Source organism: Euleptes europaea, unplaced genomic scaffold (genome assembly GCF_029931775.1).
Source record: "Euleptes europaea isolate rEulEur1 unplaced genomic scaffold, rEulEur1.hap1 H_5, whole genome shotgun sequence".
Classification (NCBI taxonomy): domain Eukaryota; kingdom Metazoa; phylum Chordata; class Lepidosauria; order Squamata; family Sphaerodactylidae; genus Euleptes; species Euleptes europaea.
In genome coordinates this window covers 56,605-81,186 of record NW_026612053.1, presented here as the reverse complement: position 1 = coordinate 81,186, position 24,582 = coordinate 56,605, and the positions used below count along the sequence as shown (strand labels likewise).

At 45.8% G+C, this 24,582-nt stretch overlaps 1 protein-coding gene across 1 annotated transcript in view; it reads left to right on the top strand.

Annotated features, from left to right (window-relative positions):
• The window catches only part of LOC130493035 (ATP-dependent 6-phosphofructokinase, liver type-like), a 47,352-nt gene extending 23,724 nt beyond the window's left edge, over window positions 1-23,628 (top strand). Inside the window, exons 5-22 of the mRNA XM_056866809.1 lie at window positions 872-1,037; window positions 1,924-1,968; window positions 2,187-2,295; window positions 2,855-2,950; window positions 4,498-4,590; window positions 6,718-6,843; window positions 8,001-8,065; window positions 9,701-9,764; window positions 11,151-11,297; window positions 12,405-12,475; window positions 14,453-14,540; window positions 15,550-15,702; window positions 17,870-18,034; window positions 19,186-19,247; window positions 20,457-20,568; window positions 20,938-21,037; window positions 21,969-22,074; window positions 23,461-23,628. Of these exons, the coding sequence (XP_056722787.1) occupies window positions 872-1,037; window positions 1,924-1,968; window positions 2,187-2,295; window positions 2,855-2,950; window positions 4,498-4,590; window positions 6,718-6,843; window positions 8,001-8,065; window positions 9,701-9,764; window positions 11,151-11,297; window positions 12,405-12,475; window positions 14,453-14,540; window positions 15,550-15,702; window positions 17,870-18,034; window positions 19,186-19,247; window positions 20,457-20,568; window positions 20,938-21,037; window positions 21,969-22,074; window positions 23,461-23,608 (1,916 nt within the window). The 3' untranslated portion in view covers window positions 23,609-23,628. The remainder of the gene's footprint in view (window positions 1-871; window positions 1,038-1,923; window positions 1,969-2,186; window positions 2,296-2,854; window positions 2,951-4,497; window positions 4,591-6,717; window positions 6,844-8,000; window positions 8,066-9,700; window positions 9,765-11,150; window positions 11,298-12,404; window positions 12,476-14,452; window positions 14,541-15,549; window positions 15,703-17,869; window positions 18,035-19,185; window positions 19,248-20,456; window positions 20,569-20,937; window positions 21,038-21,968; window positions 22,075-23,460) is intronic.
• Window positions 23,629-24,582: the final 954 nt, after the last annotated feature.

Genomic DNA, 24,582 nt, shown 5'->3' with positions numbered 1-24,582 from the left:
AACTGCTACAACAGACCAGGGGACAGTTGTGGTGTGTTGATGTCAGCGTTGGTCAACAGGTGTAGTTCTATGACAGTCACCACTTATGTAATTGTTGAAACTCTCTTTCCCTGGAGACAAACCTTCCTCCAGTTGTGCACTGCTTTCAAATTATTGAAGGAAACAAAAACACTTTTTAAAGTCTTCACAAAATGGTGCAAGTATTATGACTGGGGGATGGCATTATTGATGTTTATAACGTTAAAAAAATACGTCTAGGTGTGTACTCCCATGGAGACCTTATATGGCAAGTGAACACCCAGTTCAGTCAATGTTTGTATGTACTTTGTATGTTTTCTTCATATTTTTTAAAGCAGGGACCTAGTTTACTTCATCACGTGACTATGTGGTTAGTAACGTCTTTTTAAAATGTTGATCATTTTTATTTCTGCCATTTTAATGATTTTATTGTGTTGCTCAGTTGTGCTGGGGTTTTGAAAGCTTTCAAGATCCATAAATAAAGATTACATTTTGTAAACCCTAATCCCCTATCCTTGCCTTTTTAATTCTTTTGTGAATTTTTAAGAGAATTAAACACATCATTCTACCAACTGTCATAAAGAACAAAATTATTTATAATCAATAAATTATTACAAATCAAATTGAAAACAGAATAAGATTAGAATTTGCATTTTTAAAAGACTGTTAATCAAATTAATTAATGAGTAATTAATCAACTTAACCATTTCCCCCCATTCCTTGCTACAGAGTAAATCCATATCCTAAGCTGTCATACTCCTGGACACACAACCATGAATAACCTTTTGTTCATATGCATTGATTTATTTGTTTTCTCTCTCTCTCTCTCTCTCTCTCTCTCTCTTTCTCTTAGGGAACATCACTGATGAGGTGGCTAAGACATATTGTCATTTAAACATTGTGGGTCTGGTGGGTTCCATTGACAATGACTTCTGTGGCACAGATATGACCATTGGCACTGACTCTGCACTGCACCGTATCATGGAGGTGATTGACGCTATCACTACTACTGCCCAGAGGTGAGCCTGTGATTTCTTGTCTTTTCTTTCCTCATTATCACAAGGTTGCACCATGTCTTAGACTAGCTTAGAATGATCCCTACCTATAGCGCAACAGCATTGTTCCCAAGCATGGCTAGGCATGATTAAGTGGTTTCCCTGGGCCTATTGTTTTCTGTCCAAGCAATTTTCCCCCACTGTTAAAGCTACTGATTTGTTGCAGGCAATCCTGATGGCTTCATCCACAGTATTGCTTAAATATCATATTTCTTTAAGCACTTGCACAGTAATAGATTGGTGAGACACACACACACATACACACAAATCTTTGTCAGCAGAATGCTGTCCTACTTAAGGTATCAATGTTTTATTTATTTGTTTGTGTTATTTATTTGCCCCCAAACATCATAAGCAGGACCCTGTTGACTTTTCTTCTTGGCTATGTGTCTCCAAAGCCCACTGGGTTGCCTGAGCTAGGCCACCATCACTGTAGGCAACTCCTACCCTTTCCCCTAGTAGCTGTGTGCCCCTCCATGGGCATGAGTGGACTGTCTTAAATTTTTTCAGAAGCAAGGGGGAACAAGCAGCACAGCTGCATCCCCTTGCAAGGCAGTATTCCCACATTCTCTCTGCTGCTGCCTGGGCAATGTGTGGGTGAGTATTGCGTTCATAGGAAAATGCAGTTGAATGGTCAACTGGATACGCCCTTACTCTCTGATTTGAGTCCAGTAGCACCTTAGAGACCAACAAGATACCAGATGAAGGGAGCTTTGACTCTGGAAAGCTTATACCCTGAAAATCTTGTTGGTCTCTAAGGCACTACTGGACTTGAATCTAACTGTTCTACCACAGACCAACACAGCTACCCTCTGAAACTGCCCTTACGCTCTGTTTCTTTCCTTTGCAGCCACCAGAGAACCTTTGTGTTGGAGGTGATGGGCAGGCACTGTGGGTAAGAAAAGAGCTCTATTTGGTCTGGTTGGTTAAGTTAAGGGAGGTTAGTAATTTTTCAGGTAGGGGATTACACACAGACAGATAGGTGTGTGCAGTATGAGCTGCTCCCCCACTTCCAGGAGTCCTGAGCAACTTTGGCTCCTTGGAGTAAATTCCTTCACCTCAATTGATTCCCTGGGCTGCCATTTACACGCTCATCCTCGTCTGCCTTTCCAGGTACCTTGCATTAGTTTCAGCTTTGGCTTCTGGTGCCGACTGGCTTTTCATCCCTGAATCACCTCCTGAGGATGGCTGGGAGGATTCCATGTGTGAGAGGCTTGGTGAGGTGAGCTCGCATGGTCAAAATGAATTATGCCATCTTTTTACAAACGTGCTAAGAAAAAGTAGTGAGAGAGTTCAGCTTTAGTCTCTTCTGCAAGGAGACGTCTGGCTAAAAGCCTCCATTGCAGTTACTTACCTAGGAGGAAGACTTTTCCCTCTTCCTGTACTGTGCACCAACCCAAAGCTAGTTTCAGAGGGTACATTCCCTTTTAGAAGAAGTATCTGTTCTGCTACTGCTCTTCTCCAAAACATTCATTTTGTGTAACTTCTGCAGAGCATAAATGCCGATGGGGCCAGGTAATGAAAGCTATCCAACAGACATGAATGTGTGGCAAGACCTCTGAGAGAACTGGATGTCACAGTCGTAGAGGGTACCCAGTGGGGTTCAGGCATGTTTTTGCTTCCATTGAGAAGTTCCTGCAGAGGAGAGCAGAGAGAAGGCGCAGGAGGCCAAGCTCAGAGCATCAATGTTAAGATTGCAAGAGAACTCTACGCAGTGCAACCTCTTCTCACCTGCCTGATGTGAGCATCACTCACTGGCATCCGTACTCTTATTTGGACAGGCACGGAGCAGAGGATCCCGACTAAATATTATCATCATTGCTGAGGGTGCCATTGACTGGAATGGGAAACCTATCACCTCTAATTACGTAAAGGATGTAAGTGATACAATCAGTGGGAGGGAGCCGGAATGACAAGAGTGCTTAGTGATGCACAGATCTTTGAAAACAATCACAGCAGGCTTTCCTGTGAAGCTTGCCACTTTTCCACTTGCCTTTCTTCAGACTTTGGTTTAACCCAGGGTTGAAAGTGGCTATTCCATTTCCATTCCATAAACCATTAATGGCATAGACATTATGACAAATATCACAAACAGAAAGCATACATCTTAAAATCGGTACGATAAGATCAAAGCTGAGAACCATAAGTATCAAAGATTTTAAGGTTTTGGATTTTCATCACTTCAACCAAAAACTTGGCTACATCCACAGTGATCTCTGGAGTTACATCATTCATTAAGAATTGGCATTTTATTTTATTAGGCAAGTGAGACTTGGCATGTAGCCTATTTCCTAACCATTTCTCACATGGTGATACATATAAAGAGCAGTCAAGTAATATGTGATCAAGCGTTTCCAGGGAGTTAGAGTCACATGGGCAAATTTGATCCTGAATTGGAATTTGGTGAAACCTTCCGTACAAAATTCGAGATGGGAAGGCATTAACCCTGGCAAGAGAAAATGCTCTCCGAAGGGAAGGAGTATCCAAATTATAAAAATATTGGGGGATACTGAAAGTGGCTATTGTCACCTTTTAATATAGATACTTGGGCGTGTGATGCTTTTCTCACTTTATCATGGGAAAGGTAATCTGATTGTGGGGGGCATTACACATGCATGTCCATGTGTAAAATGAAGCTTTTTTTTGTTGGTTCTTGTAGGTTATCCGGGCTGTGTAACCGTGGTCTTGGAATTTTCTTTCCTGACGTTTCGCCAGCAGCTGTGGCAGGCATCTTCAGAGTAGTAACACTGAAGGACAGTGTCTCTCAGTGTCAAGGGTGTAGGAAGAGTAATATATAGTCAGAAAGGGGTTGGGTTTGAGCTGAGTATTGTCCTGCAAAAGTAATGTGCTAATCATTGTCCTGTAAGTATCAAGATAATGTGCTAATGATGGTATGGTATGTTAATATGGAACCATTGTATCCTGAAGTGATCTGTTAATGTGTGTAATCCAAAGCTAATCTGCATGGCTATTGTTGAATGTTGTCTTTGTTAGTCTGGAGGTTTTTTAGAACAGGAAGCCAAGCCTTATTCATTATTAAACTCTCCTCTTTTCTGTTAAAGTTGTGCTGATTACACACATTAACAGATCACTTCAGGATACAATGGTTCCATATTAACATACCATACCATCATTAGCACATTATCTTGATACTTACAGGACAATGATTAGCACATTACTTTTGCAGGACAATACTCAGCTCAAACCCAACCCCTTTCTGACTATATATTACTCTTCCTACACCCTTGACAGTGTCCCTCAGTGTTACTACTCTGAAGATGCCTGCCACAGTTGCTGGCGAAACGTCAGGAAAGAAAATTCCAAGACCACGGTTACACAGCCCGGATAACCTACAAGAACCAATGAACTCTGACCGTGAAAGCCTTTGACAATACTTTTTGTTGTTGTTCCTCTTTCTGATTAGCTGGTTGTGAAGCGCCTTGGCTTTGACACACGTGTGACTGTGCTGGGCCACGTGCAGCGTGGTGGGACCCCATCAGCATTTGATCGAGTTCTGGTAGGTGGTTTGTTTTTTCTGTACATGAACACCTATGAAGCTGCCCTATACTGAATCAGATCATTGGTTCCCTCAAGATCAGTAATGTCTACTAAGATTGGCAGCAGCTGTCCAGCGGGTCAAGTAGAGGTCTTTCACATTACCTACTGCTTGGTCCTTTATACTGGAGATGCCGGGGATTGAACCTGGGACCTTCTGCATGCCACGTGGGCATTTTGAAAGGTGTCCACACAGCAGACTGTTGTGGGAAAGTGGGACTGTGGGAAAGGGGGATCAGAGCTGGGTGCCTTAAAAAAGCAGGTCCCTTTTATTTTTACAGGCTGAAAGCATGCCGCATGCACAGCCTACAGGTCTCCTGCAAAAGCACCTGTATGCAGTGTTGTATGGGTGGAAATATAGGAGGTAAAGATAGGTAAACATTTTGGAGGGCATTAATTCATAGGGCCGCCATAAGTCAGAAGTGACTTGACAGCACTTCACACACACACACACACACACACACACACACACACACACACACACACACACACACAACTGTTGCTGGTCTGTTGGTCTGCAGATGTCACCCACACATTAGAAGCTCACCTGTTTTAAAATTTCCATGCAGGTGCATCTTTTGCATGTCCATAGGTTATCATACTTGATGGCTAAGGGTGTTTTGCACACCAGACATAGTTTTTGCCCTGCTTATTCCCAGCCTGGCCAGGGACAAACAGAGAGGAAATCTGGTGTGAAATCCAGAGGTGTGCTGTGGTTTCTCTCAGGCTTTGTGTAACACTGGAGTAATTTGACTAGTCCTATTGGAACAATAAGCATGTCTTTTCTTGCATGTCTTGAGTGGTGGTGAGGTGGGATGAGCTTCACTTTTGGGATGGTGGTGCCTCTTGGTTACAAACAGTGCCAGCTTAAAATGGTACCTAAGGCAGAGGCCTTCCCTCCAGACCAGTCCTGCCTGGTTAGCAGCTAACAGATTCTTAGCAGAGTTCCATTCAGACCTCCAGGGTCCTGCTTGCATCTTAGTTGAGGCCTGGGCTGAAAAGGGGAGAATCTGTGTTACACCTCAGCCATTCCCACTTCACTGGAATTTCCTCAGTGCATCATTGCCTCCTTCCTGCACACGGGTGTATACAACCCCCCCTTCCCCGTGGGCATAAGTGACTCCCTGAGCTCAGAGAGGGACTCCTGCGGTCTGCCACAATGACCTGGCTACTGCATCACCTGCTGATTTGGATAATGGAGACCAGAAGTGGCAGATCACCTGGGACCATTATTTTAGGCAGGTCTTAAGAGTCAGCAGTTGTGGGAAATGGGTCTGAATTGTATTCTATTATCATTCATTTTCTTACTGATCCCAAGGGAATTCATAAAATTTTATAGCCTTCGTGCTCCTTTAGATATTGGTATTTCCATCACTAGTTGACATCCTCATGCATTCCTCAAGTCTCTGTGATGGCCTCAAGGATATGTTGGCCATGATATATTGGTCTCCAGAACCAACCATTGGCATTAAATACGGGTGTCGGTAATAGTCTGACACTCTAACTACTACCAGCACATTGGCTCTCAGTGGAGCTCCTGGTGGGGTAGGGGACCCTGAAGAACAACACGAAAGGGATCTGCAATGGGAATGGATACTATATATCCAACCCAATATGTGAATGTTTGGATGGAGTTCTGGTTTTCAGGGCTTGCGGTACCACCACCCTTCTTTATACTCCTGTTTCTGGAAGTTTTTGTCTCCAAGGCAGAACTTTTCCAAGTGTCACTTATTTGAAAAGTGTTTCTTTATGATGTTTGCAGGATTAGATGTTCTGCAAGCTGTATGCTATCCATGAAGTAGTGAAGTGCAGACTACAGACTCGTGTTAACGCCACGATAATCCCTGGTTTCTCAGTGGTTTATACACTTTAAAGGACACGAAGTGTGATTTACATTGCTTGGAGCAGCAAGGCTCATCTAGCACCAAAGGGATACCATGCTACATAATTGTAGCACACAGCCCAAATTTGCAAGTGATATGTAGCACATGGTATGTTTCCTTTTTACCCTGGCCACAAGCTAGGCAGTGCTGAATTCTCCCAATAGTGAGCCAGCTCCCTTACTTGAAATGCATTGTGTGCCTCCCAGAGCAGCAAAATGGGCATGGAAGCTGTGATGGCACTACTGGAAGCAACACCAGACACTCCAGCCTGCGTGGTGAGCCTCTCTGGGAACCAGTCGGTTCGTCTGCCCCTAATGGAATGTGTGCAAGTGGTGAGTGTGCCATAGAAGCCCATGTGTGCTTACGGTGGAGGGTTGAGACATTGCTTTAAAGACTCTGTTTTATGTGAATTGGTGAGGCAGGGAGATTGACACAGGGTGGTGCTAATAAACAATGAAACTGGTATTCCCTTGGCAGCTGTGGAAGTGTGGAGCTGCAGTGAGGAGGGGGAATTGGGCAAAATCACCCCTGCTTTTGAACAGGTGGAGTTAGGCTCACCGTGTTACTGCAGATGCCCCGTCCCACCCCCACTCTATCATTGCTGCATGGCATTTTGTCATGGAAAATTCCCCGGTCCTCTGCCTCAGCTTTTTGGGGCACACAAGGGGCTGCTGCAAACTTCTTCCATTGGTGGAAATTAGGACCCACCATTAATCCACCACTCTAGCTGATTGCAGAGGGGAACTCGGGAACATGTTCTTAGCTTTAGGTGGAAGCATAGAACATAAATTGTAAAGGGAGCACAGTGTAATTTGATCACTTCAGCCTCTCCCCACTGTGCCCAGTTCATATCACTTTTTTCCCTGTAGGTGAATTCTTTTGCCTGTACAGTTTCTTCATGTATTCTAGTCATTCTCTCCTGGTTCTTGACACAACTCAATTGAATTAAATTGTTACTCATCAGAACTTCCCAAATGTACCCTAATCAGCTGTACAGAAAGCATGCTGATATTCATCATCTGTGTAATTTATTATAACTTCATAATTAGGGGGCTGTGGGTGTGGGATTTTGAGCCATGGTTTCCAAAGGCCCTGAATGGAAGGGATGAGCTAATGCTACTCAGCTAGAAGTCTGGCTTGCACAAAAGGACTGCCTGGGCTGTGCTGGGTTAGGGGAGGGAGAGGGAGCTTCTTTTCTTTGGCTCACACCTGCATCTGCTGAGAGGAAGAATATCATGAAGTGAAAGCAGAATATCTCTTCCTGGGGGCCTTTGCAATCCATGAGCTTTCCCTCTCCCCTCTTCTGTTATTTCCCCCCCACCACCAGTCTACAGTGGTAGATGTTGTTTTTACTGGCCTTAGGCAGGGGGGATGGGGCTGAATAGCAATGCAGCTGAAGATTAATTCAAGTCACTGCCCCTTAGTTCTTATTAGATTTTTATTCTGGTTTCTCTGTGTAAGAACCTGACCCATAACCTTCTTCTTACAGACCAAAGATGTCCAGAAAGCAATGGATGAAAAAAGGTTTGAGGAAGCAATCCAGCTCAGAGGGAGGTAAGGGGCCAGCCTGTAATCCCAAAGGAAATTGTATTTATGTCATCTGTTTGTATCATGAGCCCTTTGGCTCTTTTTTTTAATCATGAAAGCAAAAGCCGCCCCTATGCTTGTAGCAAGCCTTTGACATTTATTCATTTAAGTAATATTTAGCCCATCTTTCCTGTGAAGGACTCATTAGCTGGGACACTAACAACTTGCTACTTGTTTCTTTAATGCTTTTTTCTTAGCATTTGCTAATTTCCCAGGCTAATTTGGGTAGCTAGACATTACTAGCTTTTGATATGAAACATGGAATGATTCAGTAATTGCTTTGTATTTTAGATGCTAACACTGTAGAACCACCTGCTTTTATTTAGTGCCCATGGAAAAGCCCTGACATAGGAGCATTCAGCGTGTTCTTTTCAACGGGCATCACGTATAGCTGGAGGAAGGCTCTGGATGTTGGTGGCTCTGTGCTGACTTGCACCTTCTGCTGGCCAGCCCTGTTTATTGTGATCTAAAATGTCAGCATGACAGCTATTGTTCTTTCGTGCTCCTTCCTGACTGCACCCATCAGGCCTTTCCTCTGTTGCTGGGCACTCCTGAGCACCCAGAAAAAACATGGGCTTATTTAAACATGATCAGATATATTGCCTGATATTGTTCATTCATTGATCATGAATCTCACGAATGCTCCAGATTGTGAGCACTCAGTTTTCTTTCTGTTTTAAACCACTGGTGCTAACCATTCTGGAGAAAGTATCTTCTAGCTATGCAAGTCTTCATATACTCTGAAAGTATACTCTTAAAGCTGATGTGGCCCAGCCTGGCCTGAAGAATATTCTCTTAGAAATGGTGTCCTATCGTGCCTAAGAGTCAGGACATACCCAGTTCAGATTCCATATCTGCCATTAACTCACTAAGTGGAATTAGGCAAGGCACTCTCAGCCTGTGTCTACAATATGGGGACAATGATACTTGTTTGTCGTACAGGGTGGTACCATCATATAATGGTTGTGAAGCACTTTGAACACTGGAATGCACTATACAAATGCTAAGTAGTATTGGTACATCTCCTAAAATTAGCAACATGCCGTTGTATTGGACTTGTACTATCATGTCTTAATGCTATCCCTGCTTTTCTGAGAAAGAACCTTCATCAAACAGGAGTTCAACATCCTGTGATGTGTGGCTGCAGCCTTAGTTTAAACAAATGCACAGTAAAAGGCTTGAGGCTTCTCCCACATGGCTTGTTGGTTTTATGTTGTTGACTTACTATTTTAGTTGTAACCCTCCTCAAGTAGGACTCTGGTGAGGCAGCATAGAAATCTTTTAAATAAATAAGATTCCTGCTGGAAAGTCTGTTTGCCTTAACTGAAATACATGGAGCTTTCCCCCCTAAGTCAGCGCTTCTGGCTTTCAGGAAAAAGCTGATTAGAGATCTCAATAGGTATTGCATTTTAGTCTGTCCATCTGTGCTAGAAAAGATGGGGTTTTTACATGTCATGTCGACGTCTGCATCACTGGGTCTCTCTGAAGTCCAGCATTAAGAAATAAATGGAGCACTTCATCTCAGACTAGAGTGAGGAGAGGGTATGGACTATGGGATGCCAAGAGTAAAGAAGAGGCAACATAACTGGTTTTGTTTTACAGGAGCTTTGAAAACAACTGGAACATTTACAAGCTACTTGCCCACCAGAAACCAGATCAGGAAAAGGTGAGGAGACAAGGATTCAAGGGGAAGGGCAGTCTTTTATGGCCATGTTTCCTTGTTTTGTCAAGGAAGGATGTGGTAAGGATGTGTCTCCACACAAAGCGAGCATGAGTAAATCCATTTTAAATTCAGTGCATGTGCACAAAAATGAAGAAAAACCTACAAAGCAATTTGGAAAGCAGGTCCAGGAGATGTGTAATGTAAACTGTCCTGTTTCAGTGTGGTGCAGTGGTTTGGAGTGGTGGACTCTAATCTGGAGAACCAGGTTTGATTCCCCACACCTCCACATGAGAGGCAGACTCTAATCTGGTGAACCGGGTTGGTTTCCCCACTCCTACACCTGAAGCCAGCTGGGTGACCTTGGGCTAGTCACAGAGCTCTCTCAGCCCTTCCTACCTCACAGGGTGTCTGTTGTGGGGAGGGGAAGGGAAGGTGATTGTAAGCTGGTTTGATTCTTCCTTAAGTGGTAGAAAAAGTCATCATATAAAAACCAACTCTTCTTCAAAGTATGTGAGCAAAACTGCACTTGTATTAGGTGTTCAGGAACAGACAGGAAACAAGAGCAGGAAAATAAAGCCTCTTTTTTTTGACGTGGAACCATAGTGTAACCAGTCTTCATGCTGTATATCCAATCGAGGGTTTTCAGGCTGATTGTGAAGGAAAGTGCTGTCTCCTCCCATTTCAGACTGTCTCCTTCTAGACTTTCCTATCAGAAGTTTGATATTTACTTGAAGAACAGCAAAGAGTTTCCCTGTGTTCTGGGAAGGGGCCTTTTCTGCTTGAGTCACACAAAGGACTGCAGAAGCCATTGATCTGGGTCCCGCAGAAAATTCTAGCAGTCATAATTTGTTTTGTGTCTTAAGGACGAAGTCAGTTTTGTCATCCCCTAAACGCTTGGCACAGGAGGTTGGAAGCATTTATTGTTTAAACAATATATAAAAATTTATTAAAAAAAAAAAAAAAGGAAGGGCCTGAAGTCGAAACTCTGAGGAGCTCTGAACTGCTAATGCAGGTTGCATCTGTCATGGAAGTACTCTGTTTTATACAGTAAGAGACAATTTGGTGTGGACAGAGATTTGGTGAATCGCTGCTGGAATGTGGTCAGCCCTTTGTCAGAGATGGCTGTGTAAGAAAGGGAAAGAGGGAAGGGAGCCTGCAGCTAGCCTTGGCTTCTTACATCTTGCTTAGTACTCCTCAAAAGACTTCTCTGAAGCAAAGCAGGGCATTGTACCCATCTGTATTTCAGACCCTTACCCTTATACCACTTTCTCTTTTGCGGAATTTCCCCGTAAGGGCTCCATCCAGAACACTGAGAGTTTCAGATCTGTTCTGCAATGATTCCTTTATATCCTTTGCCTGACCTCTTCCTATCTTTTCCCTCCTGGACAGAGCAATTTCAACATGGCCATCCTCAACGTGGGAGCCCCAGCAGCAGGCATGAATGCAGCCGTCCGGTCTGCTGTGCGTATTGGGATTTGCCAGGGCCATACAACGTATGTGGTGAACGATGGCTTTGAAGGCTTGAGTAAGGGACAGGTGAGTTGCTGATCAGAGGGATGATCTTTCCTCCTCTCTGGAGTCATGTTCTCTTTTCTTTGTAACTAGAACGTGTGCAAGCTAACCTTATGAGTGTGGCTCATACTGTAAACAGCCAGAGAGAGAACCAGTGTGGTATCAGTTAGAGTCATGGACTAGGATCTGGGAGACCCATGTTTGAATCCCCACTGTGCCACGGAAGCTCGTTGGCTGACCTTGCGCCAGCAAGACCCATCAGCAGAACTTGCCTCACAGGTTTGTTGTGAAGATAAAATGGAGGAGTGGAGAAAGATGTACCGTATATACTCGGGTATAAGCCGAGGTGCCTAATTTCACCCCAAAAATGGGGAAAAATTAGGCACCCGCGTATAAGCCGAGGGGGAAATGCACCCCTCCCCCCCCCCGCAGGCTTACCTGACCGGGCTCCAGGCGCGCAGGCAGGCGGTGGTGGCCGGCCCCTCCCTGCGCGCAGGAGGCCCCGCAGGGTCAGCTGGCAAGTGGGAAGACCGGCCCGGGTGAGGTGGGGGGGAAGAAACCGCCGCCACCCAGCACAAGGCGGGGTGGGGGGTGAAGAAACCGCCACCGCCATGTAGAAGGCGCAACGATCGCGCAAAAGGCGCGATCGGGTGGGGTGAGGAAGAAACCGCCGCCGCGCAGAAGGTGCGATCGGGTGGGGTGGGGGTTAGAAGGCGGGACAGCCCGCCCATCAGCTGGCCGGCGGGAGTGCGCTGGGAGAGGGCCCGGCAGGCGAATTATCGTATTGACCCGAGTATAAGCCGAGGTAAGTTTTTTAAGCCAAAAATCATGGCTAAAAAACTCTGCTTATACTCGAGTATATACGGTAAGCCACTTTTGGTCCCCGAGGCATATGAATGAAGTAAATAAATGAACTAGCACCAATCAGGAAGGCTTTGGAATTTCAGCTTAGAATATGGGGTGGGGAGGAGGGGTTGATAGTCGGGCAACAAAGTATCACTGTGACCTTTCGTTACAAAATAGCGTTTTCATCATCTGGGTTTGGCAGAAGGTGCGGTATGGTGGTGTAATCCAGTTGGGGATAACTGGGCAAATCACAAGGGGAACTAATTGACTTTTTTCTTCTCATAGATCCGAGAAGTGGGCTGGCATGATGTGGCAGGCTGGTTGGGCCGTGGTGGGTCCATGCTGGGGACCAAGCGGTGAGTGCCACCAGGGACTAGAGAGAAGTTCTCTGTAGGCGGTGGCAGAGTTGGGCTGTACAGATCACATTGAAACTGTCCTTAAAATTCCAAAATGAGTGGCTCACCCAGTCCCCCATTGACCTGAGACAGGAATGATTGAACCAAAAATATGCCCTTTTGCTCCCTGCTTCCTTGAAAGTGATCTAAATTAAGAAGGAAATGTGACAACTTTTTTCGTATATTTTATTGTTCAGCTGTTCTTAAGATTAATGCTTGTCTTGCATCAGCCTTCCTGTAGTGGAAATTCATTGTTTATGCAGTAGTGTTTCCTATATGATCCCTTCCAAAACACTGCCTGTCCAACTGCTTTCCACAGACCCACTTTTTGCTCTTCTAGTCCCGCTCCCATGATGATGGATTCCATTTCACAACCACAGTCACGTTCTCTCCAGGAAGTTTCTACCTTTGCAGTGTGGTGTAGTGATTTAGAGAGGTGGTTTGGTGGACTCTGATTTGGAGAACAAGGTTTGATTCCCCACTTCTCCACATGAGAGGCGGACTCTAATCTGGTGAACCAGGTTGGTTTCCCCGCTCCTACACATGAAGCCTGCTGGGTGACCTTGGGCTAGTCACAGCTCTATCAGCCCCACTTACCTCACAGGGTGTCTGTTGTGGGGAGGGGAAGGGAAGGTGATTGTAAGCTGGTTTGATTCTCCCTTAAGTGGTAGAGAAAGCCGGCATATAAAAACCAACTCTTCTTCTTTGCACTTTGGCACCAGTTTTTCCCTATTATTCAAAACTAAAGTTAAAACAACATACTTATCTTCTTTTTTCAGTTGTCTGAGATGGAAAGATAGCTGAAATGTTTGGACAGCCTCCGTGCTGCTGTGTTATCTTTCCAGTGTCCTTCATTCTTAATACTGCCTGGCCTTTGCATGTTTTGCTTTTCTTTCTTTCTGACAAAAAAAAATTCTTTATCTGGCTTCCTGTGTGATCTGTTGACGTAGACTCGTTTGGTGAGATCTCTCTCTCTCTCACCCCTCTTTCTGACTCCATTCCCACCAAGTCTTCATCACCCAGTCCAAGGGAATCTTCCCCTCTGAGTACCACATGCCCCATGTGTGGCTGATCCAGCAGCTCTGGCTGCTGCCCTGCCCAGTCGTCCCTTTATACCGTTGCAAGTGCACATATTGCTGGATCAAGTACAGACTGAAAAGCTGAGGCAGGAAATCCTGCAACTGGTTCACATATTACATCTTTCCCCATTCCCTGTAGAGACCTTTCTTGATTTATACGGTCTGACAAACTCTGCTCCCAGAGGGGTACCTAGAATGTGCAGACCTATAGGATGCCAGCCAGCATCTTAACTGAACTGATCTTCTTATGCAGGCAGCCTCCTCCTTTGCTTAGCTGTACAAATGAGGACTGGCCACACTCCTATGTGAGCTAGCTGGCTGAGTTCCTTTTCACTGAGTGCGTATTCATCTAAAATTAGGAGCCTCTTCCAAAAACACAAGACAGTCTGAATTATATTCTCCAGTGGTTAGTTGGGTTGAACAGGGAGCAAGTGGGTACAGCTAAACAGAATTTTCCTTTCTCCTTTGGTGGTCACAGGGCCATTTGTTCTGCAGGGAGTAATACAAAGAGCACATGGTGCCTAAGTGGTTCTTGCTCTTGTCCTTGTGTGAGAGTCTATCCCTCCTTCCTTGGCAAAGAACACATTCTTTCAAAGCCTGAACATTAGTGCATGTGTCCCATTTTGCCTCATACTGTTATCTGGGAAAGGGAAAATAGATCTCGGGCACCACATTAAACTGGGATACAAAATTTTAGATGATCTTTCCGCTTGCTTCATGGAATAAACATCTCCTTTTTTTCCCTTTGTTTAGAGGCAATTCCGCTGTATAGCAAGTTCTGTAACAGAAGTATATGAATGGTAGAGGTGAGCGCTGCAATCTAAATTTTCTAACTGCCAGTTTTCTTCTTCTTCTTCAGAACTCTCCCAAAGACATGCATGGAAAAGATTGTAGAAACCATCCGGAAATTTAACATCCAGGCACTGCTGGTCATTGGTGGATTTGAGGTGTGAAGAAACTCATTGGGGTCTTTTGGTTGAGAAATGCCTCTGCATATTCTAGAAAGCTAAGCTAGGCATGTTCACCCTTGGACCAGGTATGAGCTTCCCATGTCCAAGGCCAGGATAGATGCTCAGTGGTGAGAAATCTTTTCTTCATGGCCTCTGTGGCTCAATAATGTCTCCACTGACCTGTCCTATGTCACTTCATGTAATGCCCTTTGCTGTACAGCAACTGCAGCCCTGCTGTGTAGGGGACTTAGCTCCAGGTGACGATGTAGGGAAAGTATACTGGTAGGGAAAGATGCATAGTCTGCCCAACCCCAAAGACCTTGAGTTAGTTAAAGGCAGGAAGAATTTTCTAACATTTAGAGCGGTTCCTCAGTGGAACAGACTTCCTTGGGAGGTGGTAAGCTCTCCTTCCCTGGAGGATTTTAAGAAGAGGTTAGATGGCCATCTGTCAGCAATTCTGATTCTATGACCCTAAGCAGGTGATGAGAGGGAGGGCATCTTGGCCATCTTCTGGGCATGGAGTAGGGGTCACAGGGGGTGTGTGGGGAGGTAGTTGTGAATTTCCTGCATTGTGCAGGGGGTTGGACTAGATGACCCTGGTGGTCCCTTCCAGCTCTATGATTCTATGATCCCTTGCAGCTCAGATAGATGTGTGTGTAAAGTCCTGTCAAGTTGCAGCTGACTTGAGGTGACCCCTTATGGGGTTGTCAAGGCAAGAGACTAACAGAGGTGGTTTGCCATTGCCTTCCTTTGCATAGCAACCCCAGTATTCCTTGGTGCTCTCCCATCCAAATACTAACCAGGGATGACCCTGGTTAGCTTCTGAGATCAGGATATCCTGGGCCATCCAGGTCAGGGCACTCAGATAGATACTAGACCAAAATTCTCAGTTGCATCAGGAAGGCTCTGAAAGGTATTGAATTGTTTTTTTACTCTCTACTTCCTCTGACCAAGTGCTTGGCCGCCATTGTGTTGTTTGTGTATCTGATTCAGTTGTCCCTTGCAGGCCTATGAAGGAGTACTGCAGCTGGTGGAGGCACGTGGGCAGTACGACGAGCTTTGCATCATCATGTGCGTGATCCCAGCTACCATCAGTAACAATGTGCCTGGGACGGATTTCAGCCTGGGGTCAGATACGGCCGTCAATGCTGCCATGGAGGTGAGCCAAAAATTCCGGATAGTCTCACGCTTTCTGGGAACAAGAGCATCCTGGGAGATGAATTCAGTCATCTTTCTGGCATTGATGTATTCTCTTCCATGTCATAGAATCATAGAGTTGGAAGGTACCACCAGGGTCATCTAGTCCAACCCCCTGCACAATGCAGGAAACTCACAACTACCTCCCCCCTCACCCCCAGTGACCCCCACTCCATGTCCAGAAGATGGCCAAGATGCCCTCCCTCTCATCATCTGCTTAAGGTCATAGAATCAGCATTGCTGACAGATGGCTATCCAACCTCTTCTTAAAAACCTCCAGAGAAGGAGCGCTCACCACCTCCCGTCTGGGACTTGGGGAGGGAGAGGCATGGGATGGGAAAAGAAATAATACAGAACATAACAACTCCCTCCCTCTTCTCTCTGAGCACTAGAAAACCTATCCCAATACTCCCGTTTTAGTCTGAATGTTCAGCATGCTGCTTGCATGTTTTCACTCTCTTCCCCCCCCCCCCACCTTGTATTTTATATATACAGGCTTGGGTCCAAAACAGTTGAGCTGACACAAGAGAGAGGAAGGATGATTTCAATCCCCTTCCTTACGGTAGCCCTCTGAACCAGGTGGCTATTTGTTTGCCTGGGTCCCATGTTACCAGAATAATTGTTCCAGGAGTCAGAAGGGACTGCAAGGGTAGAAAGTAATGCAGGGAAACTCCTGGCTTTCTGGTGTCTGTCTTGAATATAGTGCCAGTTGATTTCATTAGGTAACTTACAGTGCAATTCTGTGCAGAGTTACTCCAAGTTAAACCCATTTATTTTAATGGACTCATGTCGGAGTAATTCAGCATAGGATTTGTAATGCGTTCCAGCATTAATTCATTAGGACTGGGTTTTCAGAGAAAGGTGAGTTATAAATATTTAAATATTATGAGAGAGGGAGAAAAATTCTTTTATCCTCATAATTTTATATATCTCTATCACGTCTCCTCTTAGTCGTCTTTTTTCCCCCTAAACTTGAAAAGCCCCCAAACCATCCCCCCCCCCCAAATTGGGAAGGTACTCCAACTCTGGTCAGGTTGGTTGCAGTTCTCTGCACCTTTTTCAGAACTATGATACGCTTTTTGACATAGTATAACCAGCACAGTACACATTGTTCCTCAATGGAGCCATACCATAGATTTATATAAAACATTATGAAAATGGCTTTATTTGATTCCATATTTAAAATTTGCCTTTTGCACTGCTGTCTCACATTGAGTTAACAATATCCTCTGCAACTTGAAGATATGTTTTGTGGATAGTTGATTCAGACCACACCCGTGCTTCTGGGAATTAAGGAGTTCTTGCTTTACACTCACTTTTGAATATTGTTTGTCATTTGGTTGCCCATTCACCTAGTCTGGAGACATCCTTGTGGCACATCATCTGGCATAACTGGGTGTCTTCTACAAACTTGCCCGACCTTCAGTTGGACTGAATGGACTTTGGTCTTAACCAGCTAGGCAGCTCATGAAGTGTTTAACCGTTGCCACTGAAATGTTGGGTGGGTCCTGCTAACACATTGCCATATTGCCAGTCTGAGTTTTGGGGGAAGGTTTAAGGCATGTGGGCTGATCAAACCTGAAGAAGCACCAGACCAGTGGCAGCCCCCACCCCCCCACACAAATAAAATAGTGTTTGGCATTTCTTCCAGTTATGGAGGAAGGGGCCGTGGCGCAATGGTAGAGCATCTGCTTGGCATGCAGAAGGTCCCAGGTTCAGTCCCCGGCATCTCCAGTTAAAGGGACCAGGCAAGTAGGTGATGTGAAAGACCTCTGCCTGAGACCCTGGAGAGCTGCTGCCGGTCTAAATAGACAATACTGACTTCGATGGACCAAGGGTCTGATTCACTATAAGGCAGCTTCATGTGTTCATGGTCCACTTTGAGAACACAAAGCATGACAGGTGGCTCTTAAATGGTTTCACCCAAAAAGAGGGAGCTAGTTCATGCCCTGTAATTCCAATTTCAGTCTGGGGTTGTGCGTGTTCCATTGTAATCACTAAGCAAGATTGCCTTCCTTTACCAGAGGCTTCTCAGTGCAGTTGCTTGGCCTGATACATTGGGGACAGGATTCTCGCTTTCCAAATATCCGGGTGGATAAACATTCCGTCATCTCTTCCCACCTCCACAGAGCTGTGACCGCATCAAGCAGTCTGCTTCCGGCACGAAGCGGCGTGTCTTCATTGTGGAGACCATGGGGGGCTACTGTGGCTACTTGTCAACAGTGACTGGCATTGCAGTCGGAGCCGACGCCGCCTATGTGTATGAAGAACCTTTCACCATTCATGACTTAAAGGTACGCTGGTAGCAAAACACTGTGTATGTACTCTGAGCTCAGCAAAGTGCTGGTTATGCATGATGCGGTGGCGTAAAGGATGGTCTCTCTGTGCTGGCGAATGTGCCGAGGGGAGGAGGCCAATTAAAAGCAAGGCAAAAGAAATGCATCGTCCCTCTTTTCATCCTCCCCGGCTGTGTGGCAGGCCTTTACTCCAAATCCCAAGATGATGGGAAACCAAAATGGAAAACAGGATAGGGGAGGGTCAAATAAAAGGAATTCCCTGTAAACATCTGCCAGCAAATGAAGTATGTCCATATGTAGACGTTACCCAGATTCTTCCCTGTACACCATGCTTTAGGAAGATGTGGTGTATTTGTACAAGGTGAGAAAGATGAAATACTTGAATTGGACTTTACCTCGCCTACTGGCTGGACAGTGAGTAGGGATGGGAGTGTTGTGTGGCATCTCTATAGCAAGGGACCGCTGGGTTTCTTGAAATAATTGAGAGTGACACTTGGCCACGCTCCTCCCGAGAGGTGCAATAGACACTGCAAAAAATTCTTCCTAGGAGCAAAGATGGACAGAGGAAGTACTCAGACAATACACCCCTAGGTGTAGACTCTTGTCCTTATCTGCAAGTCAGAACACATGCCTTCTTTTTTTGAGACAAGCACTGATTAGAGGCAATGGGGATCAACATTTGAAGGAAAGCTTTTTTTTCCAGCAATCCTAAACAAACCTACTCAGAAGTAAGTCCCATTTTATTCAGTGGGCTAAATCCCATGAAAGTGTTCTTAGGATTGCACTGTTATAGATTCCAAGTTCTGTCCTTCAAATAGCCCCTGATCTCTGCAAACTGACTATATGACACAGAAAACCTGAGTTCACCCCCACTCATCCTAGTGTGTGTATACACATGAGGATTCCAAGAATGAGATTTTGTCCAGTGACCTGGGTTCCTTCTCTCCTAGCTGTCTTTTTGTCCATTGATTGTTGTGCTTTTGATCAGTTGTAACGTCCAATGGGAGCACAGCACGTGAATTCTTACCCAGCCTTATTCTCTCTGTAGCTGTCAAGCAAAATTTCCTTTTCCTTTCCCCTGAAAAGTTATGCTGTTGTCTCGCATCAGCCAAAAGCTTGTCCAGTGAAAGCTGCTGTTCTCTTTCCAGGCAAACGTTGAACACCTGACTGACAAAATGAAAACGGACATTCAGAGAGGCCTGGTTCTGCGGTGAGTGGCCATGCTTCAGTTATGGCGGGACCAAGAAAGATAGCAGATGAGGCCAGCAAGGGGCTTTGGGCTTATTCTGAACATGGGTTTAGGGGAAAACTTGTTTCATTCAAAATGATAAAAGAAATGAGGGAACCACCATTGCACTCAGCCAACAACAAGGGAGCCCAGAATGCTGTGCAAGACCTGTGAGGAGGTGTTCCTGATAGCCCATCACCTGCTGGGTCACAAGGTGAGCCGTGCTGTGCTGGGCTCTGCTGATACAATCCCTGGAGTCCTGCCAAGGCTTGCATCTCTATAGCATGGCTGAAAGGGCGATTCAGCACAAATGAAGGACTTGCAGCCTAGAAATCTCTGAACCATTGAAAAGAGATAGCTGGTTCTAAAATGTGATGTGGTTGGGTTTGGCTTCCTGCTGGGGTGAAGCGTCTGTGTTCTTTTGGGCTCTTCAGTGGTAGAGCTAAAACAGTGCTGGCAATGGTTTTCCTAGTGTTTTTGATTGGCTTTAACTGTGCTCTGGTTTGTCTACAATGTAAACGTTTGCCAGCTGCATCCCATACTGGCCTGGCAGCACAAAAGGCTGGTAACATTCAGTTTTGCACATTTCCTGGTGTGCCGTGCCTTGCTGTCTGTGTAGATGTACCATGCCTTGCTATCTGTGCAGACATCCATAACATTAAAAAAATATTTTATTAAAAACCAAACATCCATCCTAACCTTGGAGTTAAAAATCCAAGGAAATATATACACCATTAGAAATGTCAGAGTACATTGAGTATTGACCTGAATCTTAAATCCCCATTTGTTAATGAAAACACAGAATAAAGTATTAAATAAAAACCCAGAGCCAGTCACTAAATGAAATCAGAATGTCTTTGCTTGCCTTAAGAAGATTAAAAGTAACTATTTCTGGTGTATCTCTGTTTGGAGTTCCACTGGGCTGGAGCTACCATCAAGGAGGGCCTGCTCCTTGTTGTTGTCGAGGGGCAGCAATTAGGGGCCATCCTCATGAACTCAGAGGGTAGGAGAGCTCAAATGGGGAGAACTGCTCTGTGAGACTCATAGGGGTTGTCCACTGAGGGGTTGAAAGGTTTTGAGTTGGTCCCAGAAGCTCATCAGCAAGCAGGGCACTTCCACGCAGCCTTTTGTGGACGTGGTTGCCCTCGTGTAGTGTGTCACAGGGCCTTCTTTCCCATACTTTCTCCTCAGAAACGAGAAGTGCCATGAACACTATACCACCGAGTTCCTCTACAACCTATATTCCTCAGAGGGGAAAGGGATATTTGATTGCAGGATCAATGTCCTGGGTCATCTTCAGCAGGTAGGTGGAGCAAAATAGTGGGGCAGCCTGTAGGTCACCTCAGCACTGTGAGGGGCTGCAAAATTACTGGATGATAGAACTGATTAAGGTTTGTGGTGGAGAAAAGGAATAACGGGAAGAAGGTGTTCTCAAGGGTCTTTACTTGGACAACGTGGAGCTAATAAAAACCTGGCACTCTAATCTGTGTGGTACCTGGCTAAGGGGCCCTTTTTTCTAAGGGGGCTTTGGGGGTGGGGGTTGTAATTGACCTGTGTTTAACAGAAACTAGCAAAGTGGTAATCTGCTGAGTGGAATGATCTTGCCCTATGTGTCTCAGCCTCTCTCAACATTGTCTTTTGGCTCTGGCATTAATTTCCTGTTTCTTTCTAGGGAGGTGCTCCAACCCCATTTGACCGCAACTACGGCACTAAGCTGGGGGTGAAAGCTGTCTTGTGGATGTCAGATAAGCTGAAGGAGACTTACCGCAAAGGTATACCCGTCTGAACCCATGAATCTGCCTTATACTGAATCAAAGTCAGTATTGATGCACACTGGCAGTGACTCTCCAGCGTCTCAGTCAGAGGTCTTTCACATCACCTTCTGCTTGGTCCTTTTAACTGGAAATGCCAAGGGTTGAACCTGGGACCTTCTGCATGCCAAGCAAATGCTCTACCACTGAGGCATGGCCCCTCTCCAACTGTGGTGGAAGCGTTTGCTGCAGTAGGGAAAAGGCTTGAGACCCTGTAATGAGAATGGGAAGAAGCTCTCACGCACCGGGCCTTGGATCTTCTGCCTACCAGCCAGGTTTACAACAACTGCCATTATCGCACTATAAAAAGGTAAAGGTCCCCTGTGCAAGCACTGGGTCATTCCTGACCCATGGGGTGATGTCACATCCCGACGTTTTCTAGGCAGACTTTTGTTTACGGAGTGGTTTGCCAGTGCCTTCCCCAGTCATCTTCCCTTTACCCCCAGCAAGCTGGGTACTCATTTTACCGACCTCGGAAGGATGGAAGGCTGAGTCAACCTTGAGCCGGCTACCTGAAACCAACTTCCGTTGGGATCGAACTCAGGTTGTGAGCAGAGCTTGGACTGCAGTACTGCAGCTTACCACTCTGCGCCACACTACAGCAAATCAGCCCTAAGCTGTGACTAGCCCAAGGTCACCCTGCAGGCTTCATGTGGAGGAGTGGGGGAACCAACTCGTTTCGCCAGATTAGAGTCCGCTGCTCATGTGGAGGAGTGGGGATTCCTCCTCCACTTGGTTCTTGTGACAACCGTGATGTAGGTTAGAAAAGTGAGTGGCTGGCCCAGTTACCCAGTTAAGCTTCATGGCAGAGAAAGAATTTGAACCCAGGTCTCCCCTGTTCTAGACTGACACTTCACTCGATTCCTCACAGACCTCACTTTTCTTTCCACAGGTCGTGTGTTTGCCAATGATGCCAACTCTGCTTGTGTGACAGGCCTGAGAAGAAAGACTGTGTCCTTCAGCCCTGTGACTGAACTCAAGAAAGTCACAGATTTTGAGTAAGTATCACTCCTTCCACCATTCAAGTCAGGGGATGTAAGCTGTTGGCAATAGCAAGAAGGGCATATTCTACCATAAATAAGACCAAACTCAAGAAATGGAACCTTGGCTTACCTGTGAAGGTTCTTTCTCTACTGAGGGAGGAGGACATCTTATCAGCAGGTCTTTCCATCCTTTGCTCAGGGAGGCAGGAGTTCAACTCTTCAGATCCTGTCCTCTGGCTAGGACCGCCCCCTGCTGCCCAGTTGGTTAGTAACAGTGAACCATAACGAACATAAAACATCGGGGAAATGGGCCAGGGAACAACTTTCCCTCTAACTCTTGATTCCATTCGGAATAATACATCTGCTTGTCGTATCTTCACCCTGGGCGGGCAAGATGTCCTCCTCCCTCAATAGAGAAGGAACCCTCACAGGTAAGCCAAGGTTCTATTCTCCAACTGAGCTTGGAAGACATCTTATCAGTGGGATCTTCAAAAGCTGTGTTCCCTTGGGTGGGTTAATCCTCTGATACGACGTGCTGGAGAACCCCTGCTGAAAGGCCGCATCAGACGAGGAAAAGGAATCAATCTTGTAGTGCCTCGTGAAGGTTAAGTACAGAAGAAGAAATGCAGGACAGGAGAAGAAATTTGTTGAAGAAAATAGAAGGTAAGAAAAACAAGGCTTGCAGAGCTAGCCACTAAACCTGCTTCTCCCTCTTAAGACAGGAGGAGAACTGGGCAGCAGGGGGCCATCCTAGCCGGAGGACAGGATCTGAAGAATTTAACTCCTGCCTCCCTGAGCATAGGATGGAAAGACCCGCTGATAAGATATCCTCCAAGCTTAGTTGGAGAAAGAGCTAGTGTGTAGAAGATGCAGCTGGGGGATGGCGGAGCCAAATATGTCAGTATGTAATCAGTTTAGAAGCACTTGCTGTCCACTAGCCTTCTTTTTTATTATCTTCTATCATTGCATACATATATTTTTCAACTATAAAAAAAGAAAGCTGTCACAGTGACTTAAAAATAGAAGCGTACATTCATGTTAACTAGTGTGACTGTTTTTAACCGACTCAGGAGGAATGGGTGGCTGTTGAACTGTCAGAGAAGCCCTTTTTATTTGACACTACAGAGTGAGGAAGTTTCTTCCTTTCTTGTCAACACTTCTCTGGCCTTTTCATACAGAATTTAAGAGGGAGCTTGGTGGGACTCATTGCCTCTTTCCCAACGTAGTACTGCTCAAGCTGTCCTAGAGGTTCTGCTCTGAGATCCCAGATTGGCAGAGGATGGTTGTGAAGTGAAAAGTAGCCTGCATCTGCCCGGTGCTGCTCTCTTCATTTATTACACCTGAGGCCCAGCTGAGAGATCAGACCCTGGCACTGGGACACTATTCTTTTCCTCCCTGCAGGCACAGGCTACCCAAAGAGCAATGGTGGCTGAACCTGCGCCTGATGCTGAAGATGCTGGCCCACTACCAGATCAGCCTGACTGAATACGTGACTGGGAAGATGGAGCATGTCACCCGGCGAACGCTCAGCATCGAGAAGGGATTCTAGCTATAGCCTTTTCCCTTCTCTCCTCCACCGCCAACTTGCTGTACACCCCACCCCCCAGCCTTCTCAAGCCTTAGGAGTGCAGTGCTGGTGCCGCTGTGAGCCTGCCGGAGTGTGGCTGGGGGCAGTCTGGCTGTCTCCTCTTCCAGGGGGAGGAGCTTTACTCTGCCTGTGAGGTGGGGAGGAGGGCAGGCAGGATTTCCTTGGTGACCAGAGTGTGGATACAGGCCTTGGAGTCCATTCCAATTTCAGAGGCTGTTATTTATGCCTACACTTCAGGAGTTCCTTAAGGCACCTGCTGAATCCCTGTTAGGGTCCAAGAACTGCTGTTGGCCGCTGTTGCGTCACCCAGCAAAACCTTACCTTGCAGATCTTTCATCTGCACATTTTGCCCACGAAGGGGCCCCAACTGCCAGCAGAGCTCTTTTCTTCCCCTTCCACTGGGCTTCAAGTGCCAACTACGCAAGGGCAGAACATCTGAATGCTGGGGGTTGGGAAGGCAGCATGCTGTGGCTTTACATGGAGAACACTCCTCTTCATGCCCATCTGGTTTAGTGTGCCTGATCCACCGTCTGTAGCTAGTGCTATGAGGACGCCACCATCACCTCTGTGGCGGTGTGGAGTCTGCACTCTCCCTGATGCAGTTCTGTGACCTCAATGTCATGCAATCACTGTGTTTGTCTGTGGCACGGCTTGTGTGTCCTGTAGACATTTAAAAAAAAAATCACTGGATCAAACCTGTGTGTCGACTGATTCTGTTTTTAGTTTGGACTAGCCTCTGCTCTTACATAATGAAGTGAGCTAATTTTATCACGTTGTGGAACTTTAAGGGAGAAATCCTTTTTGGAGCTGGCTGTACTGAAACCAAGGGGCAGCAAGTGGGAGAGTTTATAGTGATGTCTGTTCTGGCACAGGCCTGTTGATACTCCAGGCAAATATTAACCTCGTCCCTGTACAATCCCATGCTTGTTTTCTGC